The sequence below is a fragment of the Saxophila tyrrhenica genome (genome assembly GCF_035928015.1).
Source record: "Saxophila tyrrhenica strain CCFEE 5935 chromosome Unknown scaffold_1, whole genome shotgun sequence".
Classification (NCBI taxonomy): Eukaryota; Fungi; Ascomycota; class Dothideomycetes; order Mycosphaerellales; family Extremaceae; genus Saxophila; species Saxophila tyrrhenica.
In genome coordinates, this window is record NW_027041733.1 from 202291 (window position 1) to 217463 (window position 15173).

General features: G+C 55.7%; 6 protein-coding genes across 6 annotated transcripts; 3 read left to right on the top strand and 3 right to left on the bottom strand.

Annotated features, from left to right (window-relative positions):
- Positions 1-284: 284 nt before the first annotated feature.
- Positions 285-1326, top strand: LTR77_000095 (uncharacterized protein; the record flags this gene model as incomplete). Its single annotated transcript, XM_064797363.1, has 2 exons — positions 285-496; positions 555-1326. The coding sequence occupies 2 exons, from the start codon at positions 285-287 to the stop codon at positions 1324-1326; spliced, it is 984 nt and encodes a 327-aa protein (XP_064663597.1).
- Positions 1327-1427: 101 nt separating this feature from the next.
- Positions 1428-3623, bottom strand: LTR77_000096 (uncharacterized protein; the record flags this gene model as incomplete). The annotated part of the gene is made up of 3 exons (XM_064797364.1): positions 1428-2456; positions 2490-3287; positions 3336-3623. The coding sequence occupies 3 exons, from the start codon at positions 3621-3623 to the stop codon at positions 1428-1430; spliced, it is 2115 nt and encodes a 704-aa protein (XP_064663598.1).
- Positions 3624-4205: 582 nt separating this feature from the next.
- LTR77_000097 (uncharacterized protein) lies at positions 4206-6488 on the bottom strand (the record flags this gene model as incomplete). Its single annotated transcript, XM_064797365.1, has 5 exons — positions 4206-5197; positions 5237-5562; positions 5614-6015; positions 6073-6380; positions 6429-6488. The coding sequence occupies 5 exons, from the start codon at positions 6486-6488 to the stop codon at positions 4206-4208; spliced, it is 2088 nt and encodes a 695-aa protein (XP_064663599.1).
- A 1020-nt stretch (positions 6489-7508) lies between these two features.
- Positions 7509-8068, bottom strand: LTR77_000098 (uncharacterized protein; the record flags this gene model as incomplete). Its single annotated transcript, XM_064797366.1, has 2 exons — positions 7509-7798; positions 7858-8068. The coding sequence occupies 2 exons, from the start codon at positions 8066-8068 to the stop codon at positions 7509-7511; spliced, it is 501 nt and encodes a 166-aa protein (XP_064663600.1).
- Positions 8069-8337: 269 nt separating this feature from the next.
- VAM6 (Vacuolar morphogenesis protein 6) lies at positions 8338-11475 on the top strand (the record flags this gene model as incomplete). Its single annotated transcript, XM_064797367.1, has 1 exon — positions 8338-11475. One exon carries the CDS (start codon positions 8338-8340, stop codon positions 11473-11475), a length of 3138 nt encoding a protein of 1045 aa, XP_064663601.1.
- Positions 11476-13414: 1939 nt separating this feature from the next.
- LTR77_000100 (uncharacterized protein) lies at positions 13415-14707 on the top strand (the record flags this gene model as incomplete). The annotated part of the gene is made up of 2 exons (XM_064797368.1): positions 13415-14506; positions 14561-14707. The coding sequence occupies 2 exons, from the start codon at positions 13415-13417 to the stop codon at positions 14705-14707; spliced, it is 1239 nt and encodes a 412-aa protein (XP_064663602.1).
- Between the last annotated feature and the right edge of the window lie 466 nt (positions 14708-15173).

The following is a 15173-nucleotide window of genomic DNA, read 5'->3' on the forward strand; positions in this document are numbered from 1 at the left end:
GATTTGATGGCTTACGAGACACTTGGATTAGTAGATGAAAGCTTCTTGGTTACTGAACCGCAAAGGCCACTCATTGCGTGTCTTCACCTTCTGCCTTGCCTAGTATACCATTCGACCTTGCCAGCCCCAGACACAGCCCGGAGATAGCAGATCCGGTCGTAAGCTACTCTCGCAGATTGCTAAGCTTTTTCAGCAAGGCTTCGAGCAGTCAAGCATATATCGTTACCCTTGCCCTTCTCACATATGAGCAACTTCTCCTTGACGAAACGAGAAAACATCAAACAATGATTCCAGCAACGCCCCTCCCAGCCGACGTCGCTGTAGCGCCCAAGTTCGCGGCCTTCGATGTCGTAGACATCAATTACAAGGAAGTCAATGGTGTTCAGATCCCCGCATCTGTTCTGGTACCAAAGAACATCAAGCCAGGCAAGCATCCGCTGCTGGTACGGTGGCATGGAGGTTGTCTTATAGCTGGACACAGGATGTATCCTGACTGGTAATTACTTCGCACATCCAAACCCAGAATGCATGGATATGTTAACACATCACCGCAGGTTCCCAACCTGGATCATCGACCTCGCCGCTTCCCGCGACGCCATCATCATCACCCCCGACTACCGCCTGATGCCCGAAATCACCGGCCTCGAAATCCTCGACGACGTCCGGGACTTCTACACCTGGCTCTTCCAACCCCAAGCCCTGGCCTCCTACCTCCCAGAAGGCGTCTCAGTCGACACAACCAACATCCTCGTCACCGGAGAATCAGCTGGCGGCTGGCTAGCCCTCCAATCCGCTCTCCTCCCCACCTCCGCCCCGAAAGTCGCGGCGGTGATCGCACAATACCCCATGATCGACATGCGGGACCGCTGGTATACTGAAGACTACGAGAAGCAGATCTTCTCGCCTCCTGCTCCGCAACTCGACCGGGCCGTGTTACAGGAGTACCTCAAGACCATGGAGAAGGGCAAGACGATCACGTCCGCTGTGCCGCCGGAGCGGACACAGCTGGTTCTTTCGTCGCTGCAGCAGGGTATGTATGGGAGTTGGCTCGGGGAGGATAGGAAGTTGTATCCGATCGAAGCGCTTGAGGGGGTGGAGCGGCTGCCGCCAGTGTGGGTGTTGCATGGGAAGGGGGATACGATTATTCCGGCGGAAGGGAGTTATAGGTTCGAGAAGGCTGTGAGGGAGCAGGTGAAGGGGGTGGAGCTGCATGTGACGTATGTGGAGGGTGATCATGGGTTCGATGGTGCGGAAGGGATCGGGTTGGAGACGGACTGGGTGAGGGAGGGGGTGGAGTTCGTTGGGAGGTACTGGCCTCAGCAGTGACGAAATGACTTGCCGCTCTTAATTCGCAAGTCGTGCAACGTGTTTCGAGTGTCAGAGAAAGTAATACAAGCCCATCAACGAGAGTATGTCCAGCAGTCCAATCACGAACAACGACCATTCGGACGAACCAGCTTCAACTTCTCCACCTGCCTCATCCTCTTATACCAATCCTTCTTGACCTCGTACGTCTTCCAGTAGTCATTGATAGCGTCATCCCAATCGTTCGGAAGAGTCTGAGCAAACTCCCACGGATCGATCCCCTCTCCCAGAGGCTCTCCCGCATTGTAGATTTCGAACACGATATCACGGTGGTCAACAAGCCGCGCCTGCATGATATACTTCCCAAACGATGAAGGCTCCGGCGCTCCCTCTCTGCGTGCTCGCTCCAGGTCACGCATGGTCATCTGTCCTGGAGGGTCGGCAGCCCACGCCTGTTCGAAGCGCAGTCTCTCGAGAATCGCCGTGTCGCCGTCGAACCAAAACTCCTCCATCTTCTCCGTCCAGACTTCGCCTTGCATGTTGAGAGCTTTGAACCAATGCGATTTGGCCGCATTGTCGTATAAGACGTTGTACATCAGGGTGCGACCTGCTTCCGCGAGTTCCCAGCCGATGATGTGGTAGTTGGTGTTTTGACCTGTGCTTAGCCTTCGACCTTGAGGTTTGGGCAAGCTGCTGCGGCCCCTTTTGACGTCGGCGAATGCCCGCTTCTGGCCTTGGATGTCGAGGTACATCCGCTTCTGCTCTTTGATCTCAGCCGCTGACAGGCCAAGATCGTCCGCCATCTCAACATCTTCATCCGTCTTCGGCTTTCTGGGCCCGTGAATCACCAGCCTCTTCTTCTTCGGCGGACAAGGAGTTGCTGGTCCATCAACCTGATACCGTGCTTCTCCATGATCATCCTCGCTGGTCTGCGGCGACGTGAACTTCTTGTGTTCCTTCTTCAGTACCTTCTTGTACAAACCCTCCCTCTGCGAACTCCCGCTGGGGCCCCTCTTCGGAGGCGACATCCCTTTGTAGCGGGGCGTCAAGCTTCCGACGTCGCTCGGATGGCGATTGATTGCATCCCTCGCCACTCGCTCCACAATCTTGCCCTTCTTGTCCCGCACAGGTCCACCCCAAGTATCAGTCATCTAGGCTGAGGTATTGGAGTTCGCACATGCGACGTCGAGCATTCTGTCGATGGTCCCGCGCTTGTCGGCTTCAATCTGCTTGAGGACGTAGACGGCGTACTGGAAGAATTCATACTCTTGGAAGCCCTGGCGTTGCATGCGCTGCCAGTGTTGGATGAGTTCTCTGCGCTCCAGCAGGTAGTTGCCGTTTGTGGAGCCTTCAGCGAGGCGGTCACCCATGTTGCCGAGTATGCCCCAGAGCGGCCGAGCGACGCCATCGATCTCTGTCTGGCGGTCGTCCGGGATGAGGCTGTACGTCGTTATGCCATGCTTTGGATTAAATGGCCTTAATTGAGGCATCAGCCGGCGCATGAGCCGAGCTTCTGGCCTTTCAGAAGGTTCGTTAACTGGGACGAGGTTGGGTACGGAGTACATCTGGTCGGGATCTTCATTCTCGTCGTCTTCATCATCTTCATCCAGTGGTCGCGGCTTCGGAGTGCTCGGGGGAGATGTGTCGTTCGTGTCCACGTTTTCCGACTCACTCAAAGGGGTGTCGGTGCGCGATGTTCGTTGCAGCGGACTGCCAAAGTCATCAGGCATCGTTGTACCTTCACGACTAGCTCTCGGCAGAGGAATCCCAAGCTCGCCAACACGATCCACTTCGCCCGCACGAGCAGTTTCTGTCCTCAAGTTGATGGCAGGAATGAGGCGAGCTCGTTGAGGAGTCGCTGAAGCTGGATCACCTGGTGCACGGAATCCGCCTTGTGCTACAGATCCAGAAGAAGAGGACAACTTCAGCTTATTGCTCAGTTCGTCAACAGGGGGATCCGCATTCTGCTCTTGACCAGGACGCTAGCCGGGTGTGAGAGTCGAGGCTTGCTGTAGCGATAAAGGACTGACACGACGATCCGATGGCGTTCCGGCGCTGGGTCGTGGGCTCGCGGGTGGCATCGGGGCGACATCGTCTTGCAAAGACTCTCTGATGTCTGCGGATGACGGGAGTGAAACGGGTGCTAGGCGAGGCGATGGCGGCGTAGTTTCTTGCCCGACCGTCTCAGATGCTGTATCGCCTTCGACCACTTCAACGTCCGCAGCTTCTTCGACTCGTGGTGGAGTCAGCGCTTCTTCCGCTTCCTGCTCCTCGTCGGAATCGGCAAGGTCTGGTGTCGCTTCCCGTTCCGCCGCCATGCTTGGGTGATATCGATGCTGGTCTGGAATGATGCGCGGCGACAAGTGATGCTCGAAGATGCAAGAGTCCCAAACGATGGACCGGGGGGTAGGAAGATGAGTTCATGAAGAGCCCACGAAGAGTGGAAGAGGATCCGTAGCAAGCGCAGCACATCCGCCATGGGCAAGGCCGGAGAGCACTTGCCCAGGTCTGTTGAGGTCTTGGTAGGGTCGTTGCACTTCGCGCAGGTAAGCGCAGGCTGAGAAGGAACATCTCTTTTCGATTGCACTATTTACGGTTGTTGTTACGCAAACCTTGCTAATGTGGCAGTGAGCCAACATGTGAAGGCCAAAAGATTTGACCTTCGGCTTGCGATACGACACCAGTCGTTCAGCAGCAGCATCAGCCTGATGAGCGCCACAAAGCGGTCTTTGCCGAGTAAAGAACCCAAGCCGATGAGCATTCAAACACGCTCGCCAGAGCACCATTTTCATCCAGTATGCCTTCCTTCTTACGGTCCATGCCAATGAAACTCCTTCTGAAACGCTCCCAGCATCGCAACACTCCTTTGATCATCATCATCACCACCAAGTAATCGCAGCTCAATCCTCAATCTCATCGAGAAGGGTATCGCTCTGCATGCTGACCGCATCTTTATCGTTCTCCTCCTCTTCACCTTCACCCTCGTCCTCCTCTCCTGCCTCAGCCCCAGGCGTATTCTGATTGCTCGAGATCGTCTCTGGGCTCGTCATACTCTCTCCTGTCCTTGCACGCTTCTTCTTCGGTCCACCTTCCCCTTCGCCCATCTCCTCGTCTTCTCCAGCACCTCTTCCGGAAGCCGCCGGACGCTTCAGGTCAATCGTACCCCGGGCGGTGACGCGCAACTTGAAGAACGCCATGTAAGCATTGTAGTCAAGGACATTGTTATTGTACCAGTCATCTTCACCCTCCGCGTACCCCTTGACCTTCTCCTGTGCTGGGCTCGAAGAACGAGCCGCTGGCCTCCTAGGCTGGCGGGTAGCGGCTTGCTGCTGCTTGATGCCTAGGGCAGAGCCGATGCGCTTGGTGATGGTAGCCTTGTCGAAGTGGTCGCCGTTCCAGCAAATACGGTTGCGGATACCCATGTTGCCGTACGAAGTCTCCGTCACGATTCGAAGGAGAAGCTCGCGCCAGAGCATATCGGGGCAAAAGTCGATGATGAATTCTACTGCGGTATCTGTGAGGATCGGTGTCCGCTCGAGTTGGTCCACGGTGGCGAGGTGATCCTTGATGCGGAAGTAGGCTTTCTCCAGCTCCTGCGAGAAGCCGGTCTTGTTCGGGTTCCAGCAGATCATGATGTCGGCGGTCTGTTCCAGGGATACCTGTCCTTTCTCGTAAGCGTCCATGACATCCTCGGGGATTGGGTTTGCGGTCTGGAGCAGCGCCATCGCCCTCTGGCGATCATCCAGTCCTTTGAAGCCGTAGCAGTCTTGACGAGTGAAATTGGCACCTTTGTTGCCTGGCTTGGGTCCCGTCCTGGATGGAGGCCTGTCGGGATCTGAGCCGCTTCCAGGTGTGTTGCTCTGCTGTCTGGACTGTTCCATGCCACCTGCGTCTGTTAGCTTGAGTTAGAGATAACATAGCAGTTACTTACCGGGTGTTCCTGGAGGATCTTTGTCCTTTTTGTCGTGGTTGTCGACCTTCAGCTTGTTGCGTTCATGCACCCTGTCTATCTCATACCTGATCGACTGATCGTACTGTGACACGTCCCACGTTGCCTTGATCCGCTCGGCCTGGAAGTCAAGCTGGCGGTTCCACGGAAACTCTTGAGCTTGCGCAGGCCGGCGACCTTGACGCTTGCCCGGCTTGCTGGTGGGCTTTTGGTCCGAAGGTCTGTCGCGAGCCTTGTACGGAGGTATGCGGATGTTGCTCTGAGTTGGTGGCACCGTGGAAGTTTGCCTCTGCCGCTGATTGCTGTTGCTACCAATGATGTCAGCAACAGAGCTAGCTTTGAACGGAGTTGCAACTTACCCTCTGCTTTTACTACCGCCGTTGGCGTACTGTGGTCCCAACATCTGCGGTTGCATGTTCATCTGAGGGTGGTACATGTTCGGTTGCTGATGTGGATATCCAATCTGGCCTGGTGGACGCACCGCGAAGTTGGCTTGTGTAGGGAGAATGTGCTGATGCTGTGGTGGGAGTGGGCCGTATGGCATTTGGGGATACATCTGTGGATGCATTGGGTGTTGTGGGTGCGGCGCGAAGCCCGGGTGGTACATAGGCGCTCCCTGGTAGAGCTGGTGGTCTGCTTGGGCTCCGAAGATGCGCATCCCGAGCTGACGCCATTTCCGGCGCTCTTCAAGGTTGGCGACTGCTGCGTTGGCTTCGGGACGCGGTAAGGTCCACCGCTCCGGAGGATAGTCCTTCAGGTACCTATCAGTGCTGTTAGCGTGGGTCGGAGTATAGTAGAGGGACACATCTTAGCGATACTTTGCCATCTCAAGGTCCTTCTGCCTTTGATAGATCTCCGTCCTTTGCCAATCGCCACCCATTGGGTAGTTCGGCAACATCAAGTAAGATCTCTCCCATTTCTCCCGGACCGCATCGGTGAAGCCAGGGTCACGCCACGGGCGGGCTTTGTGCCGCAGAGTGATGGAAGCAACATCCTCTTCTTCTTCGTCGTCGCTATCAATGGGGATGACACCGTCGGAAAACTTGTAGTGATCGGTGTCATGAACGTTGTCTTCCTCCTCGCTCTCCTCGTCACTCGAGAACTCGTATTCTTCCACCTGTTCGTCCTGGCAAGGTGTGAGTGGATGCATAACTTCCCTGTGGACGTGACTTACATCTTCCTCCATCTCGAGGGCAGGGCGCGATTCAGGCGCCAGCGTAGCGGCCGACGCCATGCTCAAGACCGTTGTGGTGGTCGAGAGGGGCAGGGAAAACTTGCTTCGCTCAAGTCAGCAGGGTGTCTTCTCCAACGCAACAACAATTCCAGCAAGGCACAGCAGTGGTGGCAATGGCGGCAATGGTGTTGACAAGTCTGAGAGCAGCAGCTGTTGAGGTGTTGGACAGAAAGCCGTGCTGATTGACAAGTACGGATGCCGAGGATTGCGTCACGTAATTTTCACATGCAAATGGGAGATTGCAGGCACCAGTGCTGTTCCAAAGTGAAGTGAAGTCAGCGAACATGAAGGGAGCACTCACCACTTTATGGGCTTTCAGCTGTCGCTACTTGCGCACGGGCGCAAGTGAACGTAAACTCCACGCAGTGAATGCAAGAATGGAACGAGAATGATGTCCAAGGCGATGGTTGTAATAGAGGTGAATGTGGTGGTGTGGTGAGTGAATATAAGTCTCAGCAAGTGAATGTTCACACGGAGGTGCGCTAGTTTTCGCGCTAGCGTTTTAGCGCGGTCTGGAAGTGAGTGTTTGAGCGTCGCTGACGCTATTGGTTGGTCGCACGGGCTTCACGTGGTGGTACAGAAGAGACGAACGCTTGCGAGCGAGGAATTGGTGAATGAGTACTGCAAACGTGGGTTCAGACAGTTATTGGAGGCAGGATGTATTGAGTTGTGCAGTTGCAGAAGTAGAAGATTGCACTTGCCGCGCCATGTACTCAGTTCTCCATCCGAGCAAGGAATGTGCCCAAGCTGCAGCTGCCTCGTCATATGATCTCGCCATGATGTTTCGCGTCGGCCGTAGGAAGCGCACCGTACGGATATCATCACGCCCAGGCCTCGGCCGGAACGTATTCAACCCAAGCGAGCAATCCGTTTGTGGAGGCCATGCTTCTGAACCTAAGTAATGGCCAGATGTCGACCACGCCGGACTGCAAGCAACGTCTGCATGTTCAAGACGTACGTAACTGCTGGAAATGCCAGTCCTCACCATGACGCCTCGCTCCAAGCATTTCATCTTGCGACTCATAATATGGCTTCTCCAGCATGCTCCCCTTCAAATCCATAGGCTGCCAGCTTTTTATGCCTCTTCTTCTCCGTCTTACTCCTTTCCTGATCCTCTGCCTTCTTTAACGCAAACACTCTCTCAACTGATGCCGGTTCGTAGGGCTCTGGAACATAGTCGTCCTTGTCCAGATCGATCTCGCCCAGCAGTAGGACGTTCTCGCCACGCACCAGGAAGAGACCGCGCTCAATGTCGGCGTAGAGGTTCTGAACGAAAAGCCTTTCCACAGTGTCTTGGAGCACAAGGTTGCCTTTGTTCATAGCGTTTAGTCATGCTGTTCGTGTATCAATGGTTTTTGTCTATCCTCACCGAACTGGTCCCAACTTCGCAGCACGCCAATGAGCTTTCTGCCATCTCTTAGCGATACCATGAGCTTCTTGTCTGTGAGGTCGAGTAGTTGCGCAGCGGTGGTGAACATCTGAGGTGGTAGTTGTGGGACCGGCGCAGGCGCTGGCGGCATCTGCTGCTGCATGCCCGACGACGGTCGCTGGCCGGCATCATGGAGGCCGAGCTGTTCCATGAGCGGTTCTGTTTGGTGTTGAGAGGGTAGACGGCGAGAGAACTTGTGTCATCCCATGAGTAGGTTGACAAGTGAAGATGCAGTGCTTGATCGATATGTCGTTTGCGACTGCCAAGACCGGGCGGACTTCACTTCAGGTGGAACAACGACAGAGCTGCCACGTCTCGAACTGCAACACCAACGCGGAACGACAGCGATGAATGGTCGCATGGGAGGGATTTGGAGATACAGCAGCATGATCCTACGGTAGCCACAACCTTACCGGCGGCATGCTCTCCGCCTTCAAAGCGCAAGCCATCCACGAGCTCAAGCCGCGGGACAAGTCGAAGATCGAATCGCTGCTCGCATACGGCGACCGCCTGCTCGTTGGCCTCAATACGGGCGCGCTACGCATATACCGAGTCAACGAAGGGTCGCAGACCGACGAGGTCAGCAAAAATGGCACCACAGAGCCAGCATCGCCGACCAAGACCAAGGCCGTGGAACTACTCTCGGAGCAGGAGAAGTTCAGCAAGAAACCCATACAGCAGATAGCGATAGTCAAGGAGGCAAACCTGCTTGTCAGCTTGAGCGATGGATATATCAGCTTGCACGAGCTGCAGACCTACAAGCCGGTCGAACGGCTGGAGCAGACGAAGGGAGCGGCATGCTTCACGGTCACGAGCAATGTGTTCAAAGATCCGGACACGGAGGTCCCAAGTCTAGTGTCAAGGCTAGCAGTTGGAGTGAAGCGGAAGATGTTGTGCTGGACGTGGCAGGATATGGAGCAGCTACCTGACGCCGTGGAGCTGAACTTGGAGGCCACGGTAAAGAGCTTAACATGGGCTACTGGGTCTAAGCTGATTGTCGGAATGGATCCTGGGTTTGTCATAGTCGACATCGAAACGCAGGAGATTGTTCCTGTCAACAAGCGAGCGACGGATAACAACGCCGCTGAGCCCGCCGCGCAACGTTTTGGTGCAGTCACCAGCAGTGGGATGGGCTACATGGGAATGGGCAGTTGGGTACCGAAGCCGATGGCCACAGGTCTCTCGGACGGCCAACTGATGCTCGCCAAGGATGTCAACTCATTGTTCGCTGACACTGATGGGAATCCGCTCGAGAAGCGGCAGGTGCCTTGGGCGCTTGCACCAGAAGCAATAGGATACAGCTATCCATATTTGCTCGCCCTACAACCGCCAGAGAAAGGTTCGCTGCAGATACGGAACCCGGACAGCCTATCTCTGCTTCAGAACCTGGCGGTACCCAACGCCTCTATCCTGCACGTACCTCAGCCAAACATCAGCTTAGCTCACGCAGGCAAGGGCTTCCTGGTTGCATCTGAGCGTGTCATATGGCGTATGAATGCATTGCCATATGATACCCAGATACAGGAGTTGGTCGCGAAGCAGAAATTTGACGAAGCCATCAGCCTGCTCAATTTGCTTGAAGATACTCTAATCGACGACAAAGCTGGCAAGATCAGGGAGATGATGATCTTGAAAGGAATGATGTTGTTCGAAGAGCGGAAGTATAGGCCGGCGTTGGATCTGTTTACTGACGCCGAAGCTCCACCAGAAAGAGTGATCAAGCTGTACCCCGAGAGCATTGCTGGCCACTTGTCACCTCAAGGTTCTGAGGCCGATGCGGATGACGACACAGAAAAGGCTGTTGAAGATACCGAAGCGAAGCCAGAGAACACAAGTACGGCTAAGGAAACCCCGTCTACACCCTCCAAGTCTCTATTTGGACGCTTCACAGGCCACACAAGAGATGACTCCGACACTGCATCCATCAAATCCGTCTCTCGCACTGACACCGGCACTCCAACACCACGCAAGGCTCCCACATCAAACTCGCTTGCACGGGACAAGCCACTGGAAGGAGAGGACCTCAAGGTAGCTGTTCGCTCCCTATGCTCTTTCTTAGTACAAGCGCGAACTCGAATGCAGAGATACATCAGCTGGGACGGAACGCTGAAGCAGGATCCGCCCGAGCTGGACAGTGAAACTGGCAAGCCCGACTTTGCGAACCTTCTTTCGGAGGACGTCTTCGAGACAGATGACAAAGCGGCTGTTGATTGGCAACCGGAGCTCTTGAAATGTGCTGAGCTGCTCGACACAACACTCTTCCGAGCTTACATGCTCGCCTCGCCTTCGCTGGCTGGTCCACTGTTCCGCCTCGACAACTTCTGCGATCCGGACGTGGTGCAAGCTTCGCTGTACGAGAACGACCGCTACAATGACCTCATCGACTTTCTGCATGGCAAGAAGCTGCACCGTCAGGCCCTCGAGATGCTTTCCAAGTTCGGCAAAGGCGAGGCTGAAGGTGAGATACCTGAAGGCATGCAAGGTCCGGAGCGCACTGTGGAGTATCTAAAGCAGCTTCCTCCCGAGCTGGTGGACATTACGCTCGAGTTCGCTGCGTGGCCCGTCCGTGAGCAACCAAAGCTGGGGATGGAGGTGTTTCTGGCAGACACGGGGAAGACGAAGGATCTACCGAAGGATAGGGTCCTCCAATTCCTTTCCGAAATTGATCCGAAGCTGCAGATGCAGTACCTAGAGCACATCATCCGCGAATGGAATGATCAGACTCCCGAGCACCATCAAGACCTGGTCGACTTATATTTACAAGAGATGAAGCACGAAGACGTTGATGAAGCTGGCAAAGTGGTGATGAAGGAGAAGCTTGAAGCCTTCCTGCGGCAAAGTAAGCAGTACAACAAAGCAAAGACCTTCCGCCAAGTCCCTGCAGACGACCCGGTCTTCTTCGAAACACGTGCCCTTGTCCTCCGAGCCATGGGCAACCACAAACAAGCCCTCGCCATCTATGTTTACCAACTCCACGACTACGACAAGGCCGAACAATACTGCAACGACATCTACACCACCTCGCCGCCGCAACAACTCCAGCGTTCGAGAACTGAAGTGTCCGCCGACAGGCCTAATACCTATGCTGTCCTCCTCGGCCTCTACCTTCGTCCTCCTCCCGACCAGTCGACCCGCTGGCCTCAAGCCCTCGACCTCCTCTCCCGCCACGGTGCCCGTTTACCAGCCAGCAGCACGCTGGACCTCATGCCCGCCGACCTCCCCGTCGCAGAACTGCAAGACTATTTCCGCGGCCGCATCCGCCACTCCACCGCCCTCCTACGGCAGGAGAAGATGCAGCGGAGTCTTGAAGAAGTGCGCAAGGTCAACACGGAGAGGCAGCTATTGTTGGGCAGTGACAAGGAGATGGGGATGGGCAGGGTGGCTGGGCGGAATAGGAGGGTGAGGATCGCGGAGGATGGGCATTGTAAGGTTTGCTCGAGGAGGTTTGGGGCGAGTGCGGTCAGGGTGTGGCCGGATGGGACTGTGGTGCATTACGGGTGTGTGCCGAAAGGGGAGAGGGAGGGTGGTGCTGGAGTTGTTGCGAGGGGGTGGGGATGATGGGAGGGATGGGACTGTAATAATCTACTTTAGATACCCTGTAACTTGTACTGTTCTGTTGCATTTGCAGTTCCCGAGGTCTCAGCTACGAGCCTACCAAGGATCGAGGTGATGTCGGATTCGTCTGAATGTATGAAGCAGTTGTGGCAGGTGCCCTCGCGGCAGCCCACGTAGCCTCGTGCGACTTCATTCCTTCAATGTTCCTACTCTCGATTCATCTTCCTCTCCACAAACACCGGCAACATCTGCAAATCACCCGACGGCGCGAGAAGAAGACGGCTGCAATCCTTCGGCACAGGAAGCGTTCTCGCACTACTGCACGCTGACCACGCAGTGCATCGCGCTGACCAAGCAGCGGCACTGAACTCTGTCTTTGGCTTCAGTACTGGGATGGTTTTACAATATTGCACTCCAGCCTAGCGGCGGGTTGCTGTGCGGGCAGGCAGCACGTCGAGATGGCCTCGGGGTGAATACTTGCCATGTGATCGTCGCGGTGGCAGGGCGAAGGCAAAGGTGACGTCTGGAGAGCAGCCAGCACCCTCAATCACAGCAAAAGTCGTGCCCGTTCGATGCTCTGTGGTATACCAAGCGCATTTGGTAAGCTCTTTCGCTTACGTCGCAGCAGCTACGTGTGGTATCCACTCGCAGCTCCAGCGCCCTCTTTTACACCACCTAGGAACTGATAGTTGGGCCAGCCTTGCCAGTGTAGCATACCTGTAGCTCGGCTCCAGACCAAGGATTGAGACATGTCCACCGACGATTGACAAGCCATCATGCTACCGCCATGGCCAAGCTCGGCGTATGCAGGCGGGATGCAGTGGCATGGATAGATATAGGTAGGCACTGTGTTGTTGTTTGGTCTTGGTTCGAGCGCACTTCCTGCGAGAGTAATAATGCTTTCTGACCTCGAGAGATTTTCGGTACACATATCAGCTGCGGCACTGCTTTTCCTTGATCTTCGTGAAGACAAAACGCCCACCCGGCTATCGTGATCGAAGCAGATACACAGCGAGGCGGGCTCGCAGTCGACCGGTTTGGCGAGCCCGATGTTGCCAAAGGCCTTGCTTCTCCGGGCATACAGAGATGCGACACGGACGACGACACTCTGTTTGGCTCGCCCACTTCGCCGGACAACGCGTTCAGGGTCAAACGAGAATTTGCACTTACCAACGACGAAGTGCGGTCTCCCGTCACGGAGTCAAGGTTCCCCGGCAAGGAGATATCACAGTTATGGGACGGCAAGCATCAACACGAAGCGATTCGACCCTCGCCAGGTAGCAATGGCCCGCCGGCCGATGACAGGAGACCACCATGGCTTCCCTCCTTTTTCCGCATCGGTCCGTTGACTGGCATATTTGGTGGGTACAATCTACTCTTGTGCCCGTTCAGCAGCTCCGCTGATTCTGTTTACAGCGATGATGGTTGGAGCTGGAAGCATAGTTGCAGCTCTAGGCGTTTTGACCGTCTCAGGTGGAGCAGCAGTCTCGACTTGGACAGCACCTCCTAGCACATACCTGGCTGGTTTCACCGCGGTGGCTAACTTGTCAATGCGGTTTGCTTGCATACAGGGCGTCGCCATCGCTTGGTACGTTTACCATGCCACTTGCCAGCCTTCTGGACGCTTGCTTACAGTTCTTCATCATGTTCAATAGGTGGCATCGGGCGCTGCGGAAAGGTGGCTCTACCCTGGCCGGATTACATTACGACTGGCAATCGGGCACCACGTTGCGCGGCGCGCTGACTGCTGGAAGACGGACTGGGCTCTTGGCCCTTGCGTGCATCTTTTCGACGATAGTTGTGATCGATATGGGTGGCAACTTTGTCTTTGGCATACCATCGAGGACCCTTCGACTAATTGAGACAGGGTCCGCTGCTGCAGCGATCCAGTACTGCCATAGAGGCTCCCATCACCGGCGAACTCGTGACACTGAACGTTTCCATGGCGCCAGAGCTGCCTCGAGGGGCCGGTGGGGCCTGGATGACGGGTGAACAATTCGGGTCACCGTTTCATTGGAACTTTGCCTTCAATCGGACGATGCCAACTTGCAATGGCACGGCTTCGAACGACATCTATGCGATAGGGAACCTTGACGACACCAGGAGCCTCTTGGTCAAGTGGCCGGCGGACAACTATGCCCCTCTGAAAGACCGGATCCGTGGCTGCGCTGGACACTGCACAGCCAAAATACTCGCACCAGCGCTGGCGCCTCTTGCTTGTACGAGCCATGAGTTGCCGGTCGATTACACGAAAGCCCCGAGTTTCCAGAAGAGCCACGCCAACATAGCCGCTTCTCCGCTTGCGCAGGAACAGTTCTTCGTCTCCGTCGGTCTCGGGGTGGATCAAACGGAAACTGTGAACGTCGTCACTGGCTATTCGACCACCGAAGACCGCAAGGGCACGCTGCGCTACACCGCCTGCACCCTCGTGTCTGCCGTGGGGGAATACACGGTAGACGTTTATGGCGATCTCGCGCATCTATATGACCCGGGTAAACCCAAGATCATTGCACTTGCGAACAACACGGTGGTGTACGACGAGATCGACTCGAACAGCGGAGGGTACCGGTCCACGCTGGCGCAGGTGGTCGCCAGGGCTGACGACGAGTGGAACAACTACAGGGCTGTATACCACGACGGCGTGACCGACAATCTGATTACGACCTACGCGGGCGCCGCGATGGATCAATTCTACATCGATAGACCGACGACCTGTGCCTCGTACCGCGATCCGGGACCGAGTGTCCGGAGGAGCTTGAACAGTTTCATGGTCTGGTCCGGCGCGTCTGCGGCGGCGTCTCAGAACGCTACGTTCGCGGCCTACTTGGAGGCGAGGATGGATGAGGGATGGGCGTTCGATACCACGGTCGTTGGAGCTGTGGCCGGGAAGCAAGCGGTATTTCAGACGGACTACCTGTACTTTCTCGCCGCCGCGCTCGTCGAGATTGTCTGTATTGCTTTTGTCGCGCCGACGTATTGGGGATGGTGGAGGATCGGGCGGCCGGTGTCGTTTTCGCCGTTGGAGATGGCGAAGGTGAGTGAAGCTCAGCCTGCATCTTGGGGTCCTACGTGGCTAATGATCGTGTAGGCCTTTGAATCTCCAATGCTGGCCAACTGCAACTCCAACACCACAGGTCGCGATCTTGCAAAAGCTGTTGGAGGCCATCGTGTTCGATATGGAGTTGGAATGGGTTTACATGGCGAGAGCAAGATTGCGTTTGGCGATACAGGTTAGGTTGGCTCGCCGCAACGAGAGGCACGGTTCGATGTCTGATGTGAGATGATGGAACCTGCGGAGCTGCTCGGCAAGAAGGTTTGCTTTGCTTGTTTTTGGTTAGCGATTATTAGTCCCGCAGAATCGCTGGGGCGATCGAGGGAGAAGCGCCGAGCTTATCGCTTTGAACAAGCCACCGCGATCATCGTCGTCGTCGCCGGGCTGCTGGAACGTCTAAATGAAACCCTCTACGGCAAAGATGCAAGATACGAGCCTCTCTACCTCGCTCTCACCGACGACAGACGGCGCAGGATCGAGACGACAGCAGCCACGCGTTTCCAATGTGTCTCTCGCGGCCCAAGCCATTGGACGGCATGGTGTGACCCATGTCCAGCGCGGAACATGGGTGCATGCAGGTGCGTTGTCCCCTCAATCTGCGGCGTGGCGAGTGAGGTGGCTAGTGGAGCCTCGGTCTCTTCGCTGCCGG